Raw genomic sequence first — 26728 nt, 5'->3', positions numbered from 1 at the left:
GGATCGGTCATCAGTATCTGATGGGTGGGGGTCCTACACCCGGGACCCCTCGATCAGCTGTTTGAGAAGACTCCTGTGAGCCCCATGGTCTTCTTCCTGATCACAGAGAACAGCGCCGTACATTGTATAGTGGCCGTGCTCGGTATTGCACTCATCTCCATTCTATTGTATAGGACTGTCCTCAGGATCGGTCATCAGTATCTGATGGGTGGGGGTCCTACACCCGGGACCCCTCGATCAGCTGTTTGAGAAGACTCCTGTGAGCCCCATGGTCTTCTCCCTGATCACCGAGCACAGCGCCGTACATTGTATAGTGGCCATGCTCGGTATAGCACTCAGCTCAATTCATTTCTATGAGGTCGAGCTGCCCTAGGTCATGTGACTGATGAACGGGACAGCACAGACTAGAGAAAGCAACAAGAAGGCTGAAGAGGGATCAGAATCTCCTGTTTCTATGTGTAATCTATAGGGAGAGATGATAAGAGTTAATGTCCCACCAGCTAAGGGAGAACCCCCCCAGATATAAGTCATACAGTCACAAGATATACTACTATTCCTCATGTACACATGGTAGCCAAGTTATCTGAAAGTGGAGATATGGTATAAGGCTGGCCTCCCAGGTTGTGGGCACACTGTGGCCAAGGTGCAGCCACAATGCAGATGAAGCTGAACACATGGTGATCAGTGCGGTTTTCAAACTTTGAAAAGGCTAAACTTTGAGGTGGAGCTCTGAAGGCCTCGAGTTGTTGTCCCCACCAATGTCTACATCTTGCATGGCTGGAATAACAGTAGCTATGTGTTTACACAGAAAACAGGACAGGAAACATAGGATATGGGAATGAGGGATGATGAGGCCATCTACTAGAGGTTAGGTAGTATCCACATGGTCAAGTCACGCACAGTAGAGCATGAGAATGATGAGACCATCCCTAATATAAGAAGTGTCCGCATGGTCTCGTCACATACAGTAGTGCATTGGAATCAGGGATGATGAGACCATCTACTAGAGGTTAGGTAGTATCCATATGGTCAAGTCACACACAGTAGCACGTGAGAATGAGGCATTTCTGAGGCTATCTACTAGATGTTAGAAAGTACCCGATGGTCTAGTCACATACAGTAGAGCATTGGAATGAGAGATAATGAGGTCATCTTTTAGATGTTAGGTAGTATCCACATGGTCGAGTCACACACAGTAGAACGTGAGAATGAGGGATGATGAGACCATCCCTAATATAGTAAGTATCCACATGGTCTAGTCACATACAGTAGATCATTGGAATGAGAGATAATGAGGTCATCTTTTAGATGTTAGGTAGTATCCACATGGTAAAGTCACACACAGTAGAGCATGAGAATGATGAGACCATCCCTAATATAGGAAGTATCCGCATGGTCTAGTCACATACAGTAGAGCATTGGAATGAGAGATAATGAGGCCATCTTTTAGATGTTAGGTAGTATCCATATGGTCAAGTCACACACAGTAGAGCGTGAGAATGAGGGATGATGAGACCATCCCTAATATAGGAAGTATCCGCATGGTCTAGTCACATACAGTAGAGCATTGGAATGAGAGATAATGAGGTCATCTTTTAGATGTTAGGTAGTATCCACATGGTCTAGTCACATACAGTAGAGCATTGGAATGAGAGATAATGAGGCCATCTTTTAGATTTTAGGTAGTATCCACATGGTCGAGTCACACACAGTAGAGCGTGAGAATGAGGGATGATGAGACCATCCCTAATATAGGAAGTATCCGCATGGTCTAGTCACATACAGTAGAGCATTGGAATGAGAGATAATGAGGTCATCTTTTAGATGTTAGGTAGTATCCACATGGTCAAGTCACACACAGTAGAGCATGAGAATGATGAGACCATCCCTAATATAGGAAGTATCCGCATGGTCTAGTCACATACAGTAGAGCATTGGAATGAGAGATAATGAGATCATCTTTTAGATGTTAGGTAGTATCCACATAGTCAAGTCACACACAGTAGAGCATGAGAATGATGAGACCATCCCTAATATAGGAAGTGTCCGCATGGTCTAGTCACATACAGTAGAGCATTGGAATGAGAGATAATGAGATCATCTTTTAGATGTTAGGTAGTATCCACATGGTCAAGTCACATACAGTAGAGCATGAGAATGATGAGACCATCCCTAATATAGGAAGTGTCCGCATGGTCTAGTCACATACAGTAGAGCATTGGAATGAGAGATAATGAGATCATCTTTTAGATGTTAGGTAGTATCCACATGGTCAAGTCACATACAGTAGAGCATGAGAATGATGAGACCATCCCTAATATAGGAAGTGTCCGCATGGTCTAGTCACATACAGTAGAGCATTGGAATGAGAGATAATGAGGCCATCTTTTAGATGTTAGGTAGTATCCACATGGTCAAGTCACACACAGTAGAGCGTGAGAATGATGAGACCATCCCTAATATAGGAAGTGTCCGCATGGTCTAGTCACATACAGTAGAGCATTGGAATGAGAGATAATGAGGCCATCTTTTAGATGTTAGGTAGTATCCACATGGTCAAGTCACACACAGTAGAGCGTGAGAATGATGAGACCATCCCTAATATAGGAAGTATCCGCATGGTCTAGTCACATACAGTAGAGAATTGGAATGAGGGATGACACCATCTCTTTAATATAGTTAGTATCCTAATGTTCTAGTCACACACAGTAGAGCGTGAGAATGGGGGCCGGTAATCTTTTTAACATAGGAAGTATTCTTATGGTCAGGTCTCTTGCTTTCCTTTATCTTGCAGTTTGTAAAGGTCATGGAGGACAAGTCTTTTTATGCTAGTGAAATCGTCCACATGGTTTGCAGTTTCCAACACCTGAAGAAGAAGATCAGGACCTTCTTAGGCCATGTATCCTGCACAATTTGACACTGATTGCAGTGATAGCAAAGGAAGTGGGTTTCTTTCACCCGTTGCCTGTTATGAATAAGGACTAAAGATATTAATGTCCGAAACGCGTAGACCATAGTGTCCTTGTATGTTTTTACCGCTACAAGAATAAAGTCATCGTTTTTATGGGAAGCTGGATTCTATCCTTTTTTCGCAGTGATAGCAAGCGTACAGGTCCTAAGATGTGCGCCATGAAGAAGACCATCAAGATGTCAGTGAATGATGTCCCTCATACTTTGTGCAGCCTTTGCTCATGCTGTACTATGAACCTCGTACTATAATTCGTTCAGGTTATGATGTGAAGACCTGAAGATTCAGGCTAATCAGTAGTTTCAAAGTTTATGGAAGGATCTCACACCTCAGAGTACTGGAAGCAAGGGCTGGAGCAGAACAAGTTGGGAGAGCTGCTTGTGAGCTCCACCGTGAAGTACAAAGCTTCACTCTGAACCCATGGTCATATCTCAGTCACTAGAGCTCAGATTGTGTCTCTAACGAGATAAAGACTGGGCCTAGCACAGGAAACGAACCAGCCTCAGAACCAGTACATGTCTACACCTCCACTGCTGTCTCTCGGAGGGATCTTTGCTAGTTTACACTGTTAGGCCAGATTCTATTATCTTCATTAAATGTCACACATTGCCTCAGAACGTGTCCGTCTTGTCCTTGGAGACACATAACAGTATTCAACATTGGAGAACATGGAGCTGAAGAACACAAGATAGTCTGTGCACCTGCCCAATCCTGGGTTTGATCACTTCGGTCTCATGTTCATACCTTGTGAGTTCTAAAGAGACGCCACTGTGTGAACAGGTCCCATTGGCCATTCCTTGAGTGTTTCCACTGCCAAGACTGAGCAAAGCCAACATACTATGTGATGAAAAGACAAAACGCTCCAGACCCATTTTGTGAATTTAAAGACAACGGGTGTGAAAAATGAAAGTTGGAATCTGATTGATTGGTTGCTATGGACAACTCAGCCAGTTCTACTTTACACCAGTTTGATATATCTCCCCCAAAGTCTCTGTCTTCGGGGTGTAGTAGGGGGTCCCACCCTCGCTGGTAGGTCCTGCTAGAAATGTCACGGCAAAGCCTTGGTCCTTCTGATGGGAGACGCTGGGGACAGTAAATATCTGCTGTGTGTGGGCGGGGGCACTTACCTTCAGTCACCACTACACACGTGCTATAATATGGAGCCTCAGAGACGCCATGAACACAAACACATCTGTTTACAGTCAACGCCATGATGTGCTCACCTTCAGCAGGGTCCAGCACATGCCAGATAGGACCAGTCCGTGTCTTCTCTGCCCCCACCTCCACCCAAAATATAAGTACAGCCAACATGAGGCGAGACCATACACCGTGACGCCGAAGGAACACCAAGGTAAGTCTATGCTGGAGAGCATTCTCAGCACCTGCCCCGTTAGGGTGCATACGGCACAGTGCCACTTCACCAGTATATACACTGCAGAGTATTGTTTATCCTGTATATGCACTGCAGAGTATTATTTATCCTGTATATGCACTGCAGAGTATTATTTATCCTGTATATACACTGCAGAGTATTGTTTATCCTGTATATACACTGCAGAGTATTATTTATCCTGTATATACACTGCAGAGTATTATTTATCCTGTATATAAACTGCACAGTGCCACCTCTGTATATACACTGCAGAGTATTATTTATCCTGTATATGCACTGCACAGTACCACTTCTCCTGTATGTACACTGCACAGTATCACTTCTCCTGTATATACACTGCACAGTAACACTTCTCCTGTATATACACTGCAGAGTATTGTTTATCCTGTATATACACTGCAGAGTATTATTTATCCTGTATATACACTGCACAGTGCCACCTCTGTATATACACTGCAGAGTATTATTTATCCTATATATACACTGCAGAGTATTATTTATCCTGTATATGCACTGCAGAGTATTATTTATCCTGTATATGCACTGCAGAGTATTATTTATCCTGTATATGCACTGCAGAGTATTATTTATCCTGTATATGCACTGCACAGTAACACTTCTCCTGTATGTACACTGCACAGTATCACTTCTCCTGTATATACACTGCACAGTAACACTTCTCCTGTATATGCACTGCACAGTAACACTTCTCCTGTATATACACTGCATACTAACACTTCTCCTGTATATACACTGCATAGTAACACTTCCCCTGTATATACACTGCACAGTAACAATTCTCCTGTATATAGACTGCACAGTAACACTTGTTCTGTATATACACTGCACAGTATCACTTCTCCTGTATATACACTGCACAGTACCACTTCTTCTGTATATACACTGCACAGTATCACTTCTCCTGTATATACACTGCATAGTAACACTTCTCCTGTACTGTATATACACTGCACAGTATCACTTCTCCTGTATATACACTGCACAGTACCACTTCTTCTGTATATACACTGCACAGTATCACTTCTCCTGTGTATAGACTGCATAGTAACACTTCTCCTGTATATGCACTGCACAGTACCACTTCTCCTGTACATGCACTGCACAGTACCACTTCTCTTGTATATAGAGTGCACAGTAACACTTCTCCTGTATATACACTGCACAGTACTACTTCCCCTGTATATACACTGCACAGTACCACTTCTCCTGTATATAGACTGCACAGTACCACTTCTCCTGTATATGCACTGCACAGTACCACGTCTTTTGTATATAGACTGCACAGTACCACTTCTCCTGTGTATAGACTGCATATTAACACTTCTCCTGTATATACACTGCACAGTACCACTTCTCCTGTATATACACTGCACAGTACCACTTCTCCTGTATATGCACTGCACAGTACCACTTCTCCTGTGTATAGACTGCACAGTACCACTTCTCCTGTACATGCACTGCACAGTACTACCTCTACTGTATATGCACTGCACAGTACCACTTCTCCTGTGTATAGACTGCATAGTAACACTTCCACAGTATATACACTGCACAGTACCACTTCTCCTGTATATGCACTGCACAGTACCACTTCTCCTGTATATACACTGCACAGTAACACTTCTCCTGTATATGCACTGCACTGTACCACTTCTCCTGTATATACACTGCACAGTACCACTTCTCCTGTATATAGACGGCACAGTACCACTTCTCCTGTACATGCACTGCACAGTACTACCTCTACTGTATATGCACTGCACAGTACCACTTCTCCTGTGTATAGACTGCATAGTAACACTTCCCCAGTATATACACTGCACAGTACCACTTCTCCTGTATATGCACTGCACAGTACCACTTCTCCTGTATATACACTGCACAGTACCACTTCTCCTGTATATGCACTGCACAGTACCACTTCTCCTGTATATACACTGCACAGTAACACTTCTCCTGTATATGCACTGCACTGTACCACTTCTCCTGTATATTCACTGCACAGTACCACTTCTCCTGTATATAGACTGCACAGTACCACTTCTCCTGTACATGCACTGCACAGTACTACCTCTACTGTATATGCACTGCACAGTACCACTTCTCCTGTGTATAGACTGCATAGTAACACTTCCCCAGTATATACACTGCACAGTACCACCTCTCCTGTATATACACTGCACAGTACCACTTCTCCTGTATATAGACGGCACAGTACCACTTCTCCTGTACATGCACTGCACAGTACTACCTCTCCTGTATATGCACTGCACAGTACCACTTCTCCTGTGTATACACTGCACAGTATCACTTCTCCTGTACATGCACTGCACAGTACCACTTCTCCTGTACATGCACTGCACAGTATCACTTCTCCTGTATATACACTGCACAGTAACACTTCCCCAGTATATACACTGCACAGTACCACTTCTCTTGTATATAGACTGCACAGTACCACTTCTCCTGTATATGCACTGCACAGTACCACTTCTCCTGTATATAGACGGCACAGTACCACTTCCCCAGTATATACACTGCACAGTACCACCTCTACTGTATATACACTGCACAGTACCACTTCTCCTGTATATACACTGCACAGTACCACTTCTCCTGTATATACACTGCACAGTACCACTTCTCCTGTACATGCACTGCACAGTATCACTTCTCCTGTATATACACTGCACAGTAACACTTCTCCTATATATGCACTGCACTGTACCACTTCTCCTGTATATACACTGCACAGTACCACTTCTCCTGTATATGCACTGCACAGTACCACTTCTCCTGTATATACACTGCACAGTAACACTTCTCCTGTATATGCACTGCACAGTACCACTTCTCCTGTATATACACTGCACAGTACCACTTCTCCTGTATATAGACTGCACAGTACCACTTCTCCTGTACATGCACTGCACAGTACTACCTCTACTGTATATGCACTGCACAGTACCACTTCTCCTGTGTATAGACTGCATAGTAACACTTCCCCAGTATATACACTGCACAGTACCACCTCTCCTGTATATACACTGCACAGTACCACTTCTTCTGTATATACACTGCACAGTACCACTTCTCCTGTATATAGACTGCACAGTACCACTTCTCCTGTATATACACTGCACAGTACCACTTCCCCAGTATATACACTGCACAGTACCACTTCTCCGGTATATAGACTGCACAGTACCACTTCTCCTGTACATGCACTGCACAGTACTACCTCTACTGTATATGCACTGCACAGTACCACTTCTCCTGTGTATAGACTGCATAGTAACACTTCCCCAGTATATACACTGCACAGTACCACTTCTCCTGTATATGCACTGCACAGTACCACTTCTCCTGTATATAGACTGCACAGTACCACTTCTCCTGTACATGCACTGCACAGTACTACCTCTACTGTATATGCACTGCACAGTACCACTTCCCCAGTATATACACTGCACAGTACCACTTCTCCTGTATATGCACTGCACAGTACCACTTCTCCTGTATATAGACTGCACAGTACCACTTCTCCTGTACATGCACTGCACAGTACTACCTCTACTGTATATGCACTGCACAGTACCACTTCCCCAGTATATACACTGCACAGTACCACTTCTCCTGTATATAGACTGCACAGTACCACTTCTTCTGTACATGCACTGCACAGTACTACCTCTACTGTATATGCACTGCACAGTACCACTTCTCCTGTGTATAGACTGCATAGTAACACTTCCCCAGTATATACACTGCACAGTACCACTTCTCCTGTATATGCACGGCACAGTACCACTTCTCCTGTATATAGACTGCACAGTACCACTTCTCCTGTACATGCACTGCACAGTACTACCTCTACTGTATATGCACTGCACAGTACCACTTCTCCTGTGTATAGACTGCATAGTAACACTTCCCCAGTATATAGACTGCACAGTACCACCTCTCCTGTATATACACTGCACAGTACCACTTCTCCTGTATATACACTGCACAGTACCACTTCTCCTGTATATACACTGCACAGTACCACTTCTCCTGTACATGCACTGCACAGTATCACTTCTCCTGTATATACACTGCACAGTAACACTTCTCCTATATATGCACTGCACTGTACCACTTCTCCTGTATATACACTGCACAGTACCACTTCTCCTGTATATGCACTGCACAGTACCACTTCTCCTGTATATACACTGCACAGTAACACTTCTCCTGTATATGCACTGCACAGTACCACTTCTCCTGTATATACACTGCACAGTACCACTTCTCCTGTATATAGACTGCACAGTACCACTTCTCCTGTACATGCACTGCACAGTACTACCTCTACTGTATATGCACTGCACAGTACCACTTCTCCTGTGTATAGACTGCATAGTAACACTTCCCCAGTATATACACTGCACAGTACCACCTCTCCTGTATATACACTGCACAGTACCACTTCTTCTGTATATACACTGCACAGTACCACTTCTCCTGTATATAGACTGCACAGTACCACTTCTCCTGTATATACACTGCACAGTACCACTTCCCCAGTATATACACTGCACAGTACCACTTCTCCGGTATATAGACTGCACAGTACCACTTCTCCTGTACATGCACTGCACAGTACTACCTCTACTGTATATGCACTGCACAGTACCACTTCTCCTGTGTATAGACTGCATAGTAACACTTCCCCAGTATATACACTGCACAGTACCACTTCTCCTGCATATGCACTGCACAGTACCACTTCTCCTGTATATAGACTGCACAGTACCACTTCTCCTGTACATGCACTGCACAGTACTACCTCTACTGTATATGCACTGCACAGTACCACTTCCCCAGTATATACACTGCACAGTACCACTTCTCCTGTATATGCACTGCACAGTACCACTTCTCCTGTATATAGACTGCACAGTACCACTTCTCCTGTACATGCACTGCACAGTACTACCTCTACTGTATATGCACTGCACAGTACCACTTCTCCTGTATATGCACGGCACAGTACCACTTCTCCTGTATATACACTGCACAGTACCACTTCTCCTGTATATAGACTGCACAGTACCACTTCTCCTGTACATGCACTGCACAGTAACACTTCTCCTGTATATGCACTGCACAGTACCACTTCTCCTGTATATGCACGGCACAGTACCACTTCTCCTGTATATAGACTGCACAGTACCACTTCTCCTGTACATGCACTGCACAGTACTACCTCTACTGTATATGCACTGCACAGTACCACTTCTCCTGTGTATAGACTGCATAGTAACACTTCCCCAGTATATAGACTGCACAGTACCACCTCTCCTGTATATACACTGCACAGTACCACTTCTCCTGTATATACACTGCACAGTACCACTTCTCCTGTACATGCACTGCACAGTACTACCTCTACTGTATATGCACTGCACAGTACCACTTCTCCTGTGTATAGACTGCATAGTAACACTTCCCCAGTATATAGACTGCACAGTACCACCTCTCCTGTATATACACTGCACAGTACCACTTCTCCTGTATATACACTGCACAGTACCACTTCTCCTGTACATGCACTGCACAGTACTACCTCTACTGTATATGCACTGCACAGTAACACTTCCCCAGTATATAGACTGCATAGTAACACTTCCCCAGTATATAGACTGCACAGTACCACCTCTCCTGTATATACACTGCACAGTACCACTTCTTCTGTATATACACTGCACAGTACCACTTCTCCTGTACATGCACTGCACAGTACTACCTCCACTGTATATACTACACTGTATACGGTACTGTGTTGTGGACTGGTCATATGAAAAGGGTTTCCGGGAGAAGACCACTGATGAGCCACTGACACCACGCTCACAGCGCCCTCAGTGATATAGTGGCTGTGCTCAGCATTGCGATCAGCGGGGGCTGCGGGCGCTCCCTGGCAGGTAGGACAGGTTCTGTCTGCTCCATGTTTACAGTCAGCAGCGCTGACATCTGACATCTAAAGATCACACAAAACCAAAATACAAAAGGGCAGGATAAACAAAGGAGGAAGGTCGAGACCTCAAAGCCATCCAGCAGCATCGAACCACGTCCATGTGGTGGGAAGAGAGGTGGTCGCAGCAGGACACAGCTTCAGTGCCTGACCTATGGACATTTTATTAGAATACTGGGCATGGAGGCATTACAGTGCAGGGGATAGAGGTATTATAGTACTGCGCAGAAAAGCATTATTGTACATTTGATGGCGGAATAATACAGTGTAAGGCCTTATTATAGTACAGTGTAGGGCGATATTATAGCACAGTGTAAGGTGGTATCATAGTCCAGTTTATGGAGGAATAATACTACATTGTAAGGTGGTATTATAGTACAGTGTAAGGTGGTATAGCACAGTGTAAGGTGGTATTATAGCACAGTGTAAGGTGGTATTATAGTACAGTGTAGGGCGATATTATAGCACAGTGTAAGGTGGTATTATAGTACAGTGTAGGGCGATATTATAGCACAGTGTAAGGTGGTATTATAGTACAGTGTAGGGCGATATTATAGCACAGTGTAAGGTGGTATCATAGTCCAGTTTATGGAGGAATAATACTACATTGTAAGGTGGTATTATAGTACAGTGTATGGAGGTATTATAGTACAGTTTAAGGTGGTATTATAGTACAGTGTATGGAGGTATTATAGCACAGTGTAGGGCGATATTATAGCACAGTGTAAGGTGGTATTATAGTACAGTGTAGGGCGATATTATAGCACAGTGTAAGGTGGTATCATAGTCCAGTTTATGGAGGAATAATACTACATTGCATGGAGGTATTATAGTACAGTGTAAGGTGGTATAGCACATTGTAAGGTGGTATTATAGTACAGTGTAAGGTGGTATTATAGTACAGTGTATGGAGGTATTATAGCACAGTGTAAGGTGGTATTATAGTACAGTGTAGGGCGATATTATAGCACAGTGTAAGGTGGTATCATAGTCCAGTTTATGGAGGAATAATACTACATTGTAAGGTGGTATTATAGTCCAGTTTATGGAGGTATTATAGTACAGTTTATGAAGGTATTATAGTACAGTGTATGGAGGTATTATAGTACAGTGTATGGAGGTATTATTGTACAGTGTATGGAGGTATTATAGTACAGTTTAAGGTGGTATTATAGTACAGTGTATGGAGGTATTATTGTACAGTGTATGGAGGTATTATAGTACAGTGTATGAAGGAATTATAGTACAGTGTATGAAGGTATTATAGTACAGTGTATGGAGGTATTATTGTACAGTGTATGGAGGTAGTATAGTACAGTGTATGGAGGTATTATAGTACAGTGTATGGAGGTATTATTGTACAGTGTATGGAGGTATTATAGTACAGTTTAAGGTGGTATTATAGTACAGTTTAAGGTGGTATTATAGTACAGTGTATGGAGGTATTATAGTACAGTGTATGGAGGTATTATAGTACAGTTTATGAAGGTATTATAGTACAGTGTATGGAGGTATTATAGTACAGTGTATGGAGGTATTATAGTACAGTTTATGAAGGTATTATAGTACAGTGTATGGAGGTATTATAGTACAGTGTATGAAGGTATTATAGTACAGTGTATGGAGGTATTATAGTACAGTGTATGGAGGTATTATAGTACAGTTTATGAAGGTATTATAGTACAGTGTATGGAGGTATTATAGTACAGTGTATGGAAGTATTATAGTACAGTTTATGAAGGTATTATAGTACAGTGTATGGAGGTATTATAGTACAGTTTATGAAGGTATTATAGTACAGTGTATGGAGGTATTATAGTACAGTGTATGGAGGTATTATAGTACAGTTTATGAAGGTATTATAGTACAGTGTATGGAGGTATTATAGTACAGTGTATGGAGGTATTATAGTACAGTGTATGGAGGTATTATAGTACAGTTTATGAAGGTATTATAGTACAGTGTATGGAGGTATTATAGTACAGTGTATGGAGGTATTATAGTACAGTTTAAGGTGGTATTATAGTACAGTGTATGGAGGTATTATTGTACAGTGTATGGAGGTATTATAGTACAGTTTAAGGTGGTATTATAGTACAGTGTATGGAGGTATTATTGTACAGTGTATGGAGGTATTATAGTACAGTTTAAGGTGGTATTATAGTACAGTGTATGGAGGTATTATTGTACAGTGTATGGAGGTATAGTACAGTGTATGAAGGTATTATAGTACAGTTTAAGGTGGTATTATAGTACAGTTTAAGGTGGTATTATAGTACAGTTTAAGGTGGTATTATAGTACAGTGTATGGAGGTATTATTGTACAGTGTATGGAGGTATTATAGTACAGTGTATGGAGGTATTATTGTACAGTGTATGAAGGTATTATAGTACAGTGTATGGAGGTATTATTGTACAGTGTATGGAGGTATTATAGTACAGTTTAAGGTGGTATTATAGTACAGTGTATGGAGGTATTATTGTACAGTGTATGGAGGTATTATAGTACAGTGTATGGAGGTATTATAGTACAGTGTATGGAGGTATTATAGTACAGTGTATGGAGGTATTATAGTACAGTTTATGAAGGTATTATAGTACAGTGTATGGAGGTATTATAGTACAGTGTATGGAGGTATTACAGTACAGTTTAAGGTGGTATTATAGTACAGTGTATGGAGGTATTATTGTACAGTGTATGGAGGTATTATAGTACAGTTTAAGGTGGTATTATAGTACAGTGTATGGAGGTATTATTGTACAGTGTATGGAGGTATTATAGTACAGTTTAAGGTGGTATTATAGTACAGTGTATGGAGGTATTATTGTACAGTGTATGGAGGTATAGTACAGTGTATGAAGGTATTATAGTACAGTTTAAGGTGGTATTATAGTACAGTTTAAGGTGGTATTATAGTACAGTTTAAGGTGGTATTATAGTACAGTGTATGGAGGTATTATTGTACAGTGTATGGAGGTATTATAGTACAGTGTATGGAGGTATTATTGTACAGTGTATGAAGGTATTATAGTACAGTGTATGGAGGTATTATTGTACAGTGTATGGAGGTATTATAGTACAGTTTAAGGTGGTATTATAGTACAGTGTATGGAGGTAATATACAAACCGGATTCCCAAAAAGTTGGGACACTATACAAATGGTGAATAAAAACTGAATGCAATGATGTGGAGGCGCCAACTTCTAATATTTTATTCAGAATAGAACATAAATCACGGAACAAAAGTTTAAACTGAGAAAATGTACCATTTTAAGGGAAAAATATGTTGAATCAGAATTTCATGGGACAAGGCCATTTTCACCTCTGTGTGGCATCTCCCCTTCTTCTTACAACACTCAGACGTCTGGGGACCGAGGAGACCAGTTTCTCAAGTTTAGAAATAGGAATGCTCTCCCATTCTTGTCTAATCCAGGCCTCTAACTGTTCAATCGTCTTGGGCCTTCTTTGTTGCACCTTCCTCTTTATGATGCGCCAAATGTTCTCTATAGGTGAAAGATCTGGACTGCAGACTGGCCATTTCAGTACCCGGATCCTTCTCCTACGCAGCCATGATGTTGTGATTGATGCAGAATGTGGTCTGGCATTATCTTGTTGAGAAATGCAGGGTCTTCCCTGAAAGAGATGACGTCTGGATGGAAGCAGATGTTGTTCTAGAACCTGAATATATTTTTCTGCATTGATGGTGCCTTTCCAGACATGCAAGCTGCCCATGCCACACGCACTCATGCAACCCCATACCATCAGAGATGCAGGCTTCTGAACTGAGCGTTGAGAACAACTTGGGTTGTCCTTGTCCTCTTTGGTCCGGATGACATGGCGTCCCAGATTTCCAAAAAGAACTTTGAATCGTGACTCGTCTGACCACAGAACAGTCTTCCATTTTGCCACACTCCATGTTAAATGATCCCTGGCCCAGTGAAAACGCCTGAGCTTGTGGATCTTGCTTAGAAATGGCTTCTTCTTTGCACTGTAGAGTTTCAGCTGGCAGCGGCGGATGGCACGGTGGATTGTGTTCACTGACAATGGTTTCTGGAAGTATTCCTGAGCCCATTCTGTGATTTCCTTTACAGTAGCATTCCTGTTTGTGGTGCAGTGTCGTTTAAGGGCCCGGAGATCACGGGCATCCAGTATGGTTTTACGGCCTTGACCCTTACGCACAGAGATTGTTCCAGATTCTCTGAATCTTCGGATGATGTTTTGCACAGTTGATGATGATAGATGCAAAGTCTTTGCAGTTTTTCGCTGGGTAACACCTTTCTGATATTGCTCCACTATCTTTCTGCACAACATTGTGGGAATTGGTGATCCTCTACCCATCTTGGCTTCTGAGAGACACTGCCACTCTGAGAAGCTCTTTTTATACCCAATCATGTTGCCAATTGACCTAATTAGTGGTAATTGGTCTTCCAGCTCTTCGTTATGCTCAAATTTACTTTTTCCAGCCTCTTATTGCTACTTGTCCCAACTTTTTGGGGATTTGTTGACACCGTGAAAATTGGAATCAATGTATTTTTCCTTTAAAATGATACATTTACTCGGATTAAACGTTTGATCTGTCATCTACGTTCTATTACAAATAAAATACTGACATTTGCCATCTCCACATCATTGCATTCAGTTTTTATTCACAATTTGTTTAGTGTCCCAACTTTTTTGGAATCCGGTTTGTAGTACTGCACAGGGCGGCATTCTAGTACTGCGTATGGCGGCATTGGAGGACTGTATTTTGAGGCATCACATTACTGAGCACGAGTTGACCCGCACTAATTATAATAATTCTCATTCGCAGCTCTACAAGGATGGAATTTTCCAAGCTTCCTAAGCTTGGTGACATGGAGCAGGAAAGCATGTTGGGATTTGTCCATGGCGTGTCTGGACCAGGTAACTGGGAACTCTGTCTTCTAGTGGTAGGGGGACCTCAGGAACCAGTGGTCCCTTCCTCTGTAAACCAGCGCACACACCAGTAAGTACAGACGCAGGAAACACATCCGCAAAAGAAGATCTTTCCTGATGAGAGGCCTGCTCCTCCATAGGAAGATTGGACGACTCATGCACATCTGTAGGGTTTAGTGTCCAGCACCAGGTAGCCCTCAGAGTGATAACCCTGCTTATCTCCAGGATCGAGCATAGGCGATAACTCCACAGTATGGTACGGTAGGGTTTAATGTCCAGCACCGGGCCGCCCTCAGAGCGATAACCCTGCTTATATCCAGGATCGAGCATAGGCGATATCTCCACAGTATGGTACGGTAGGGTTTAGTGTCCAGCACCGGGTAGCCCTCAGAGCGATAACCCTGCTTATATCCAGGATCGAGCATAGGCGATAACTCCACAGTATGGTACGGTAGGGTTTAGTCTCCATCACCGGGTAGCCCTCAGAGTGATAACCCTGCTTATCTCCAGGATCGAGCATAGGAGATAACTCCACAGTATTGTACGGTAGGGTTTAGTGTCCAGCACCAGGTAGCCCTCAGAGTGATAACCCTGCTTATATCCAGGATCGAGCATGGGGAGATGGCTCCACTGTAGGGCCCGGTAGGGTTTAGTCTCCAGCACCGGGCTGCCCTCAGAGTGATAACCCTGCTTATCTCCAGGATCGAGCATAGGAGATAACGCCACAGTATGGTACGGTAGGGTTTAGTCTCCAGCACCGGGTAGCCCTCAGAGTAATAACCCTGCTTATATCCAGGATCGAGCATAGGAGATAACTCCACAGTATGGTACGGTAGGGTTTAGTGTCCAGCACCGGGTAGCCCTCAGAGTGATAACCCTGCTTATATCCAGGATCGAGCATAGGAGATAACTCCACAGTATTGTACGGTAGGGTTTAGTGTCCAGCACCGGGCCGCCCTCAGAGCGATAACCCTGCTTATATCCAGGATCGAGCATAGGAGATAACGCCACAGTATGGTACGGTAGGGTTTAGTCTCCAGCACCGGGCTGCCCTCAGAGTAATAACCCTGCTTATCTCCAGGATCGAGCATAGGAGATAACGCCACAGTATGGTACGGTAGGGTTTAGTCTCCAGCACCGGGTAGCCCTCAGAGTAATAACCCTGCTTATATCCAGGATCGAGCATAGGAGATAACTCCACAGTATGGTACGGTAGGGTTTAGTGTCCAGCACCGGGTAGCCCTCAGAGAGATAACCCTGCTTATATCCAGGATCGAGCATAGGAGATAACTCCACAGTATGGTACGGTAGGGTTTAGTGTCCAGCACCAGGTAGCCCTCAGAGTGATAACCCTGCTTATATCCAGGATCGAGCATGGGGAGAGATGGCTCCACAGTATGGTACAGTAGGGTTTAGTGTCCAGCACCGGGTAGCCCTCAGAGCGATAACCCTGCTTATATCCAGGATCGAGCATGGGGAGAGATGGCTCCACAGTATGGTACGGTAGGGTTTAGTGTCCAGCACCAGGTAGCCCTCAGAGCGATAACCCTGCTTATATCCAGGATCGAGCATGGGGAGAGATGGCGCCACTGTAGGGTCCAGTAGGGTTTAGTCTCCAGCACCGGGCCACCCTCAGAGCAATAACCCTGCTTATATCCAGGATCGAGCATGGGGAGATGGCTCCACTGTAGGGCCCGGTAGGGTTTAGTCTCCAGCACCGGGCTGCCCTCAGAGTAATAACCCTGTTTATCTCCAGAATCGAGCATGAGGAGACCTATACAAATTACATTATGGGTGTCATTTAAGAATCCAAGTACGCAAACTTTTTGCATACTTTTGTCCCAGTTCCAGTCGCAAAGGGGATTTGCAGCCGACTTTTCCCCTCTCTCGTCACGTTTCAGAGGTTAGGGGACATGGCATGGGTGAGGAAGCGGGCAGTCCGGACGGCCCGTCTCATTTATCATTTTCCACGCCTGTGTGGGAGCTGGCGTAGATTTAAGCATGTCACACAGCAAGTGCCTAAGTTATGTAGAACGCCAGGCCTCTTGGTCTTAATAAATGACCTCATAACTTGGGTGGAAGGAGCGGCACTCATTTTCTTGATGATATGAAGAGACTTTTATTCAAGGCATCATAGTGACTAGCTTCAGGTCAAGACTTTTTCAATCTGCTAGTCACTGATGATGCTATTATGCTGAAAGAAGACCGAGGGCTGGGCCCACAGCTACAGAGGGTACACAATGTTTTAGGTTTACTGAACAATGTAGTGAACAAGAAGCTGAGAATATATAAAACAGGTTGGTAACAGAGAATAAACCAACAGTAAATGTAACACTGTCTGACAATAAACCAGTAAATGTGATGTTTTCCCCAAAGTCCATTAAGCAGCCAAGCTGCCAGCATATAACACACTATGAGCAGCCAGAGAGATAGGAAGGTGTCAGCGTATGAGTCCCTTAGGGCTATGCATTAGCTGGTAGCCCGTACACCGCAATGTAACTGTACTTGGAGGGTTACTGTTTGTCCAAATGCCACTTCAACAGTGTGGTGCAATGTGACGAGGCAAAGCCACACTTACAGTTCCTTGAGCAGGTTCTTGGTGCTTTATTTTCTTATTTCCTGGTCCACTCCAGAACTGGATGCTACAGACACGACACTCCTGGGATCGTCGATGCAAACCTCCCCTTCGTGCTGTCGCCAGTCTCTACCGTGAGCCAGTCCATTCCCTTCCAGATTCAGCAGAGATCTCCTCTTCTGGTTTCCAGCAGCACCAAGCACAGCCTCCGTCTGCTCACTTCCTGCTTCTAGAGGAACCTCCTCCCCTTCCACAGGGAGAGTGTGATGCAATAAGTCATTTGCTAAGTGCAGTGTCAAACCTGCATATTCAGTTTGCTATCACACTTGTAAGGGTTCAAAACAGCCCATAAATTAGCTATTTTCCTACTTTGTGAACTAAATAGTTAATAGTATTCCTCTGATAGGCAGCTCCAATGTAGACTTTTATCATCTTGTCCTTTGCTGCCATCTACTGACCAAAGTGAGATGTTGCAGTAATTATACAATTTACAACATAGCAGAGTAATATATTTAAGGTCCCTTGTCCCACATCCTTACAATGCCTTGAATAAACATCTCTTCATATCATCAAGAAAGTGAGTGCCGGTTCTTCTTCGTTATATACTAGTGGGACACGGACACCACGTGCAAATCACAGTGCCGACCCATCTTCTTCAAATAGTTCTAAAATGTTAGACAGCTTCCGAGTTTGTGCAACGCATCACGGATGAAGACCCATTCACTTGTTCTATTCTATTGCGGTGCGGATGGATCGCGGACCCATTAAAATTTGCGGTCCCAATGAACGGAACGGGTGGAATGCGTTCATGTGCATGAGCTCTAATACAGCATGCTCCTGATTCCTCCGGCCATTCGAGACTGGGGGGCCACACATGCAACTGAGGGACCCCTTACATAGACAACAGAGGTGGGTAACAATATGAGTATTAATGCAGTCTTGTGTTCTCTCTCCCACAGTGGTTACAGCAGCGCAGATGGCAGGCGCGGCCATGTACGAGCTAGTGCGTGTGGGTCACTCCGAGCTTGTGGGGGAGATTATCCGCCTGGAGGGGGACTTGGCCACGATTCAGGTGTACGAGGAGACCTGTATCCTTTCCATGTGTTGATCTGTGGAGAACAGTTGGATGCCCCTCTGTCCTGGGCATATTCACTTTACACGATGGCAGCTTAGTACGTGACATGGCGCCAGAGACAGTATGGCAGGTGGTGCAGTTAGCAGTTCTAAACTCAACAACATGATAAAACAACCCACATCTCGAATGTCTCCTAAACTGCATGTGAAGAGTCTCTAGAAAGGATTCCACTCCAGGGCCAGCCACAGCAAAGCAGGCAGTCATACAGGCTACAGTCCCTTACACCAGGTGGCCTTCTAATGACCTGGACTACGTCTGCTGCTTTCTGATCTCACGCTGCTCTCCTCTTCTAATCCACTCCTGTTATGTGGCCATTGGTCTGACTTCTGCGTGTGGTCCTGCTACTTACCTCCAGACATAAGAACTCAGTAACAGTTGGGGGGTCAGGGAGGGGACTGAATCCATCATGAGAGATGCTTCATGGGCTGGTACAGAAAGTTCTGAATGCGATAAAAATATTTTGCTTTCAAAAGTAGAACAAACTGTGGATCTGTAGGTCTGAGGTCAGAAGGAGATATTATTTACCCTAAGAATTTTCCTTAATTTGAGCCCATCAGCTGGGGTATCTGTGGGAGACCCTGTCCTGAGGACTGGAAAACCTCTGTCAGTGGAGCTTGGTCCTGGGATTATGGGGAACATCTTTGATGGGATCCAACGACCACTAAAAGATATTGCTGATCTCACAAAAAGTATCTACATCCCTCGCGGAATTAATGTGAATGCTTTGTCCCGCGATATTAAATGGGAGTTTATTCCTGATAAAAACATCAGGGTGAGTAGCCACCCACAAGAGGGTGGAGCTTGATTAAATAACCTGTCATGAAGACAACTAAAAGACAGTTGGTGCATTCAGCAATGCGTTGCAATGAAACAATTCTCACCCTAATATCTTAATGAGTGGAGATTGTATGGTCCAACCCTGAAGTGAACAGTCACCTTGTATTTCAGGCTGGGAGTCACGTTACCGGAGGTGATATTTATGGAATTGTCCCTGAGAACTCCCTCATCAAACAAAAGATCATGGTTCCTCCCCGTAGCCGTGGCACGGTGACATACATTGCACCAGCAGGGAACTACGACGTTTCGGTATGATGCAGCGCCACCGCACAGTCATATCCATAGAGTGCAATCATGTATACAATGTACAGCCACTCACTCTGTTTCTCTCTTGCTAGGATGTGGTCATGGAATTAGACTTCGAAGGCATCAAGGAAAAGCTGACCATGCTTCAAGTCTGGCCAGTCCGTCAGATTCGTCCAACAGCAGAAAAACTCCCGGCAAACAACCCACTGCTGACTGGACAGAGAGTCCTGGATGCCCTCTTTCCGTACGTTAAACCCCATTGCTCGTTAGTCCTACTCCAGCCTGTGTCTCGAGTGCCACTTGTAGGTAGCTACACTCAAAGGCCAAGTCTGACGCCTCAAAGAGCCTGGAAATTTGATTAACCTTAATATCAGTCAAAACCAGGGGTATCATTCCGAAGATGGCTATTTTTGGGTTCTTCTACAGGACAGAGTGGGATAATGGTTGGGTGAGATGTCTTTGAAGCTGCTCTTGGAAGGTACTGATCTTCCTTACACAGATCCAGCAGGTATAGAGATTACCTTCCAAAAGTTTAAAGATTTTCTTTGACATGTTTAGCCGTGTCCTCTCCTCGCTTGGGCATAAACACTGAGGGCCACTAAGTTAGGCTTCATAGCAAAGATTTAAACCAAGCTCCTTCCTGGTTTATGCACTCCATTAGGACTCCCACGCCCATTGCCTTATACTCTTACATACTACTCTAGGATCAGGGAGCAGTGATGCCCAGTGGCTCTTACACAATTGCTTGCTTTAGAAGCATGTGGTTCCAGTGGAGATCCATACTGGGAGGGTGGCTGAAGTTACCCCCCCTTCCATATAACAGCTGTATGGCCTACCTCTCTGGCAAGGAAAGTCAGTGAATACCCATGGAAATGGTCGATACATCTACCGTAACATCCAAATATTGTGCAGATTTTGTGACATCATTTGTAAGACGTTTAGGATTTTTCTGCATAGTAAATGCAGGATATATAATATCTCTATGTATTAGGTGTGTTCAAGGTGGAACCACTGCAATCCCTGGTGCCTTTGGCTGTGGGAAGACCGTTATTTCTCAAGCTCTTTCCAAATACTCCAACAGTGATGTCATTGTCTACGTGGGCTGTGGAGAGCGAGGCAATGAAATGTCTGAGGTGCTGAGAGATTTCCCTGAGGTAAGATCATACAGGTCTCCAAGTTACTGCAGGACAAGAGATGCTTGTGAACCTTTCTGAATCTTCTGCACCAATGGCCCATGTTGTGTAGCCTTGATGGATGTTAGAATGAATGGATCTGACTACACAATTGTATACACTGGTATATCATCACCAGGGGTTGAGGGAACATTTGACAGCCATGCTGAATGGATTGCTCAGGTACTTTGGCTACTAGCATTTGTTTTGCTTAGGTGAAAGGAGATTGGGATCTTAGGTTCTGGACAGTTAATCACTTTGTACTTGAAGATTGTATATTCAGTGCTCTGCCAAGGAAAAGACGAGGGGTCACAACCACCACAACAGTATGGCTGCAGTCATACAGGGAAAAACAAGCCGATGGCATTGTGTGGTTGAAATATTGATGAGTTAGGGTGCACTAAACATATAATATTTCATCCAGCTTACCATGGAAGTAGATGGGAAAACAGAGTCAATCATGAAAAGGACGACCTTGGTGGCCAACACATCAAACATGCCGGTGGCTGCCCGAGAGGCATCAATCTATACAGGTTAGAGTTCACTCATCCATTGTGGGCAAACCCTTTGATAACCATTTGCATCCATTGCTACTGAACTGTAGCTCCACACAGATATTGTTTTTGTTCCTAGGGATCACCCTTTCAGAGTATTTTCGAGACATGGGATACAATGTCAGTATGATGGCCGACTCCACATCTCGATGGGCAGAAGCCCTAAGGGAAATATCTGGACGTCTGGCCGAAATGCCAGCTGGTAAGATCCATTTATTGGTGCACATACTGAATCTCTGTAGATAAACAGTCACACAAGTTTATGAGCTCTGTCAGCCTTGGAACCTATAATGCTTATTAGATGTCCATGGTAGTCTGTCACCATGCTTGTGCCCCATGACTTGACAGTCAGAGGTGCAGGACCATGAGAGGTGGCAGAGCTTTCATAGGGGTGAATGACAAATCCAGTGATGAATCCTGTTGTGATCTGCCCATAAAAGCCTTCTACAATGACTCTAGAGTGAGTTCCATTACTTAGCATCGTGTTCCTCTAAGGAATTCAGTAATCTGTATGGTAAAAGGAACAAAGATCCCCAGTAGTCATGAAGCATGCAGAGCAATGTCCTTCATGTCACAAAAAGCACAAAGATTTCTGCTTCATGAGGCCTCAAGGCCCCTTTAGGTCATTTTATTGTAGCCTTGTAACCCTCGTGCCTTTGACCACCACTGGGTCTTCCCTGTGGCACTAACCATGCTTGTATTTTTACAGACAGCGGCTATCCTGCCTACCTTGGTGCTAGGTTGGCTTCTTTCTATGAGCGTGCAGGACGAGTCAGATGTCTTGGGAGTCCAGGCAGAGAAGGAAGTGTCAGCATTGTTGGAGCGTATGTATTTTGTGTCACTGAATGTAGATATCTAGAAAGAAGCCTGATGGGTACTATACATGTTCACCAAAAGTCACCCTAATGAATCACCCAGGCATTGCCACACACAAAACGTCAAAGCACCTGACTGTAAAGGGTTAATTGGCTTTAAATCACTCAGTCTTGTCCTCGTCTCCCAACCAGGTTGGAGACTGAGCTCAAATGATGCCCTAACACAGATCACACATCCCACACCCTAACCCCTCTCATACTACTGCTAGGTACCCAAGTAGTCCAGCAGTCACAGGGTTATCTCCTGTTTTACTGCACAAGAACCAAACTTCTTATTAATTTAAGCTTTAACACAAAGTACAAAAATATTTAGAAAAGATAAAAAGGAAGAAACCCCAGACAGAGCTGAAGGATGACAATTGTCTCCTGCTCCCTGGCATCAGCACACCTGCCAGTTCTCAGCATCATGGATGGGGCATTAGGGCCATAAAGGAAGAAACCCCAGACAGAGCTGAAGGAGGACAATTGTCTCCTGCTCCCTGGCGTCAGCACACCTGCCAGTTCTCAGCATCATGGATGGGGAGTTAGGACCATAAAGGAAGAAACCCCAGAAGGAGCTGAAGGAGGACAATTGTCTCCTGCTCCCTGGCGTCAGCACACCTGCCAGTTCTCAGCATCATGGATGGGGAGTTAGGACCATAAAAGAAGAAACCCCAGACAGAGCTGAAGGAGGACAATTGTCTCCTGCTGCCTGGCGTCAGCACACCTGCTCTTCAGCAGATCTCAGCATCATGGATGGGGCATTAGGGCCATAAAGGAAGAAACCCCAGACAGAGCTGAAGGAGGACAATTGTCTCCTGCTCCCTGGCATCAGCACACCTGCCAGGTCTCAGCATCATGGATGGGGCGTTAGGGCCATAAAGGAAGAAACCCCAGGAGCTGAAGGACAACAATTGTCTCCTGCTCCCTGGCGTCAGCACACCTGCCAGGTCTCAGTATCATGGATGGGGCGTTAGGACCATAAAGGAAGAAACCCCAGAAGGAGCTGAAGGAGGACAATTGTCTCCTGCTCCCTGGCGTCATCACACCTGACAGATCTCAGCATCATGGATGGGGCATTAGGGCCATAAAGGAAGAAACCCCAGAAGGGGCTGAAGGAGGACAATTGTCTCCTGCTCCCTGACGTCAGCACACCTGCCAGATCTCAGCATCATGGATGGGGCGTTAGGACCATAAAGGAAGAAACCCCAGAAGGGGCTGAAGGAGGACAATTGTCTCCTGCTCCCTGGCATCATCACACCTGCCAGGTCTCAGCATCATGGATGGGGCGTTAGGACCATAAAGGAAGAAACCCCAGACAGAGCTGAAGGAGGACAATTGTCTCCTGCTCCCTGGCGTCAGCACACCTGCCAGGTCTCAACATCATGGATGGGGCGTTAGGGCCATAAAGGAAGAAACCCCAGACAGAGCTGAAGGAGGACAATTGTCTCCTGCTCCCTGGCGTCAGCACACCTGCCAGTTCTCAGCATCATGGATGGGGAGTTAGGACCATAAAAGAAGAAACCCCAGACAGAGCTGAAGGAGGACAATTGTCTCCTGCTGCCTGGCGTCAGCACACCTGCTCTTCAGCAGATCTCAGCATCATGGATGGGGCATTAGGACTATAAAGGAAGAAACCCCAGAAGGGGCTGAAGGAGGACAATTGTCTCCTGCTCCCTGGCGTCATCACACCTGTCAGGTCTCAGCATCATGGATGGGGCATTAGGGCCATAAAGGAAGAAACCCCAGAAGGGGCTGAAGGAGGACAATTGTCTCCTGCTCCCTGACGTCAGCACACCTGCCAGATCTCAGCATCATGGATGGGGCGTTAGGACCATAAAGGAAGAAACCCCAGAAGGGGCTGAAGGAGGACAATTGTCTCCTGCTCCCTGGCATCATCACACCTGCCAGGTCTCGGCATCATGGATGGGGCATAAGGGCCATAAAGGAAGAAACCCCAGAAGGAGCTGAAGGAGGACAATTGTCTCCTGCTCCCTGACGTCAGCACATTTGCCAGATCTCAGCATCATGGATGGGGCGTTAGGACCATAAAGGAAGAAACCCCAGACAGAGCTGAAGGAGGACAATTGTCTCCTGCTCCCTGGCGTCAGCACACCTGCCAGGTCTCAACATCATGGATGGGGCATTAGGGCCATAAAGGAAGAAACCCCAGACAGAGCTGAAGGAGGACAATTGTCTCCTGCTCCCTGGCATCAGCACACCTGCCAGGTCTCAGCATCATGGATGGGGCATAAGGGCCATAAAGGAAGAAACCCCAGAAGGAGCTGAAGGAGGACAATTGTCTCCTGCTCCCTGGCGTCAGCACACCTGCCAGATCTCAGCATCATGGATGGGGCTTTAGGACCACAAAGGAAGAAACCCCAGAAGGAGCTGAAGGAGGACAATTGTCTTCTGCTCCCTGGCATCATCACACCTGCCAGATCTCAACATCATGGATGGGGTGTTAGGACCACAAAGGAAGAAACCCCAGACAGAGCTGAAGGATGACAATTGTCTCCTGCTCCCTGGCATCATCACACCTGCCAGGTCTCAGCATCATGGATGGGGCGTTAGGGCCATAAAGGAAGAAACCCCAGAAGCTGAAGGACGACAATTGTCTCCTGCTCCCTGGCGTCAGCACACCTGACAGATCTCAGCATCATGGATGGGGCGTTAGGACCACAAAGGAAGAAACCCCAGAAGGGGCTGAAGGAGGACAATTGTCTCCTGCTCCCTGACGTCAGCACACCTGCCAGGTCTCAGCATCATGGATGGGGCATTAGGACCACAAAGGAAGAAACCCCAGAAGGAGCTGAAGGAGGACAATTGTCTCCTGCTCCCTGGCGTCAGCACACCTGCCAGATCTCAGCATCATGGATGGGGCGTTAGGGCCATAAAGGAAGAAACCCCAGACAGAGCTGAAGGAGGACAATTGTCTCCTGCTCCCTGGCATCAGCACACCTGCCAGGTCTCAGCATCATGGATGGGGCGTTAGGGCCATAAAGGAAGAAACCCCAGGAGCTGAAGGACAACAATTGTCTCCTGCTCCCTGGCGTCAGCACACCTGCCAGGTCTCAGCATCATGGATGGGGCGTTAGGACCACAAAGGAAGAAACCCCAGAAGGAGCTGAAGGAGGACAATTGTCTCCTGCTCCCTGGCGTCATCACACCTGACGGATCTTAGCATCATGGATGGGGCGTTAGGACCACAAAGGAAGAAACCCCAGAAGGGGCTGAAGGACGACAATTGTCTCCTGCTGCCTGGCGTCAGCACACCTGCCAGGTCTCAGCATCATGGATGGGGCGTTAGGGCCATAAAGGAAGAAACCCCAGAAGGGGCTGAAGGAGGACAATTGTCTCCTGCTCCCTGGCGTCAGCATCATGGATGGGGCGTTAGGGCCATAAAGGAAGAAACCCCAGAAGGAGCTGAAGGACAATTGTCTCTGGTTCCCTGGCGTCAACACACCTGCTCTTCAGCAGATCTCAGCATCATGGATGCACCATTAGGGTTCACTGACAGATTAAAGGAAGGTCAGAGCTCCCCACTTTCTAATCATTGGCTATTTTCTGAAATTACAGAGTATCTCCACCAGGAGGCGACTTCTCAGACCCGGTCACATCCGCCACTCTTGGCATAGTACAGGTGAGGCGATTGGGGTGTCTATGACTCATTGGGGGCCAGAATTTGAGGACGGACCAAACCACAGAAGTCTTACGGTACAACGAGGCCTTAAAGGGGTTTTCTCTCAGGGAAATAATCTTACACAGGGTTGTAGTCCCGGAGAAGAAGATGTCTAGAGAATGGAAGAAGTACTGCCGGCCACTGCCCCTCTCCTCCAGCAGGCAGCTCGTCACTGTGCCAGCGCTTTAGACCCACCTTCCCTGCTCTGCCCACCTGCAGCAGACCCTCCAGCCGGCGTCTCATGTGGTCTCCCCTGCTGCAAGCCATGACCTACACTTCCTCCTAAGTCTTCCCAGCTCTGCATCTAGGGGGCATGCCCAATCTCCAGCTCTGCATCTAGGGGGCATGCCCAATCTCCAGC

The 26728-nt window shown here is 45.4% G+C and overlaps 3 protein-coding genes across 6 annotated transcripts in view; 2 read left to right on the top strand and 1 right to left on the bottom strand.

Annotated features, from left to right (window-relative positions):
* The window catches only part of ASPDH (aspartate dehydrogenase domain containing), a 128998-nt gene extending 125420 nt beyond the window's left edge, over positions 1-3578 (top strand). The window contains exon 7 of one of the 3 annotated variants that reach the window (XM_040412039.1): positions 2795-3578. In XM_040412039.1, coding sequence (XP_040267973.1) covers positions 2795-2832 — 38 coding nt within the window. In that variant the 3' untranslated portion in view covers positions 2833-3578. The remainder of the gene's footprint in view (positions 1-2794) is intronic. The other 2 variants (XM_040412038.1, XM_040412041.1) reach the window with 2 other exon arrangements.
* LOC120982092 (C-X-C chemokine receptor type 6-like) overlaps positions 1-26728 on the bottom strand; it is a 318496-nt gene that overhangs the window by 216732 nt on the left and 75036 nt on the right. The window lies entirely within an intron of this gene.
* The window catches only part of LOC120982091 (V-type proton ATPase catalytic subunit A-like), a 34815-nt gene continuing 12362 nt past the window's right edge, over positions 4276-26728 (top strand). The window contains exons 1-11 of the mRNA XM_040412033.1: positions 4276-4319; positions 15209-15300; positions 18847-18975; positions 19580-19794; positions 19971-20108; positions 20198-20349; positions 21097-21259; positions 21702-21810; positions 21911-22033; positions 22541-22655; positions 26265-26328. Of these exons, the coding sequence (XP_040267967.1) occupies positions 15219-15300; positions 18847-18975; positions 19580-19794; positions 19971-20108; positions 20198-20349; positions 21097-21259; positions 21702-21810; positions 21911-22033; positions 22541-22655; positions 26265-26328 (1290 nt within the window). The 5' untranslated portion in view covers positions 4276-4319; positions 15209-15218. The remainder of the gene's footprint in view (positions 4320-15208; positions 15301-18846; positions 18976-19579; positions 19795-19970; positions 20109-20197; positions 20350-21096; positions 21260-21701; positions 21811-21910; positions 22034-22540; positions 22656-26264; positions 26329-26728) is intronic.

Source organism: Bufo bufo, chromosome 11 (assembly GCF_905171765.1).
Source record: "Bufo bufo chromosome 11, aBufBuf1.1, whole genome shotgun sequence".
NCBI classification, from domain to species: Eukaryota; Metazoa; Chordata; class Amphibia; order Anura; family Bufonidae; genus Bufo; species Bufo bufo.
The sequence above is the reverse complement of the archived record's forward strand: the minus strand, read 5'-3'. Positions and strand labels throughout refer to the sequence as shown.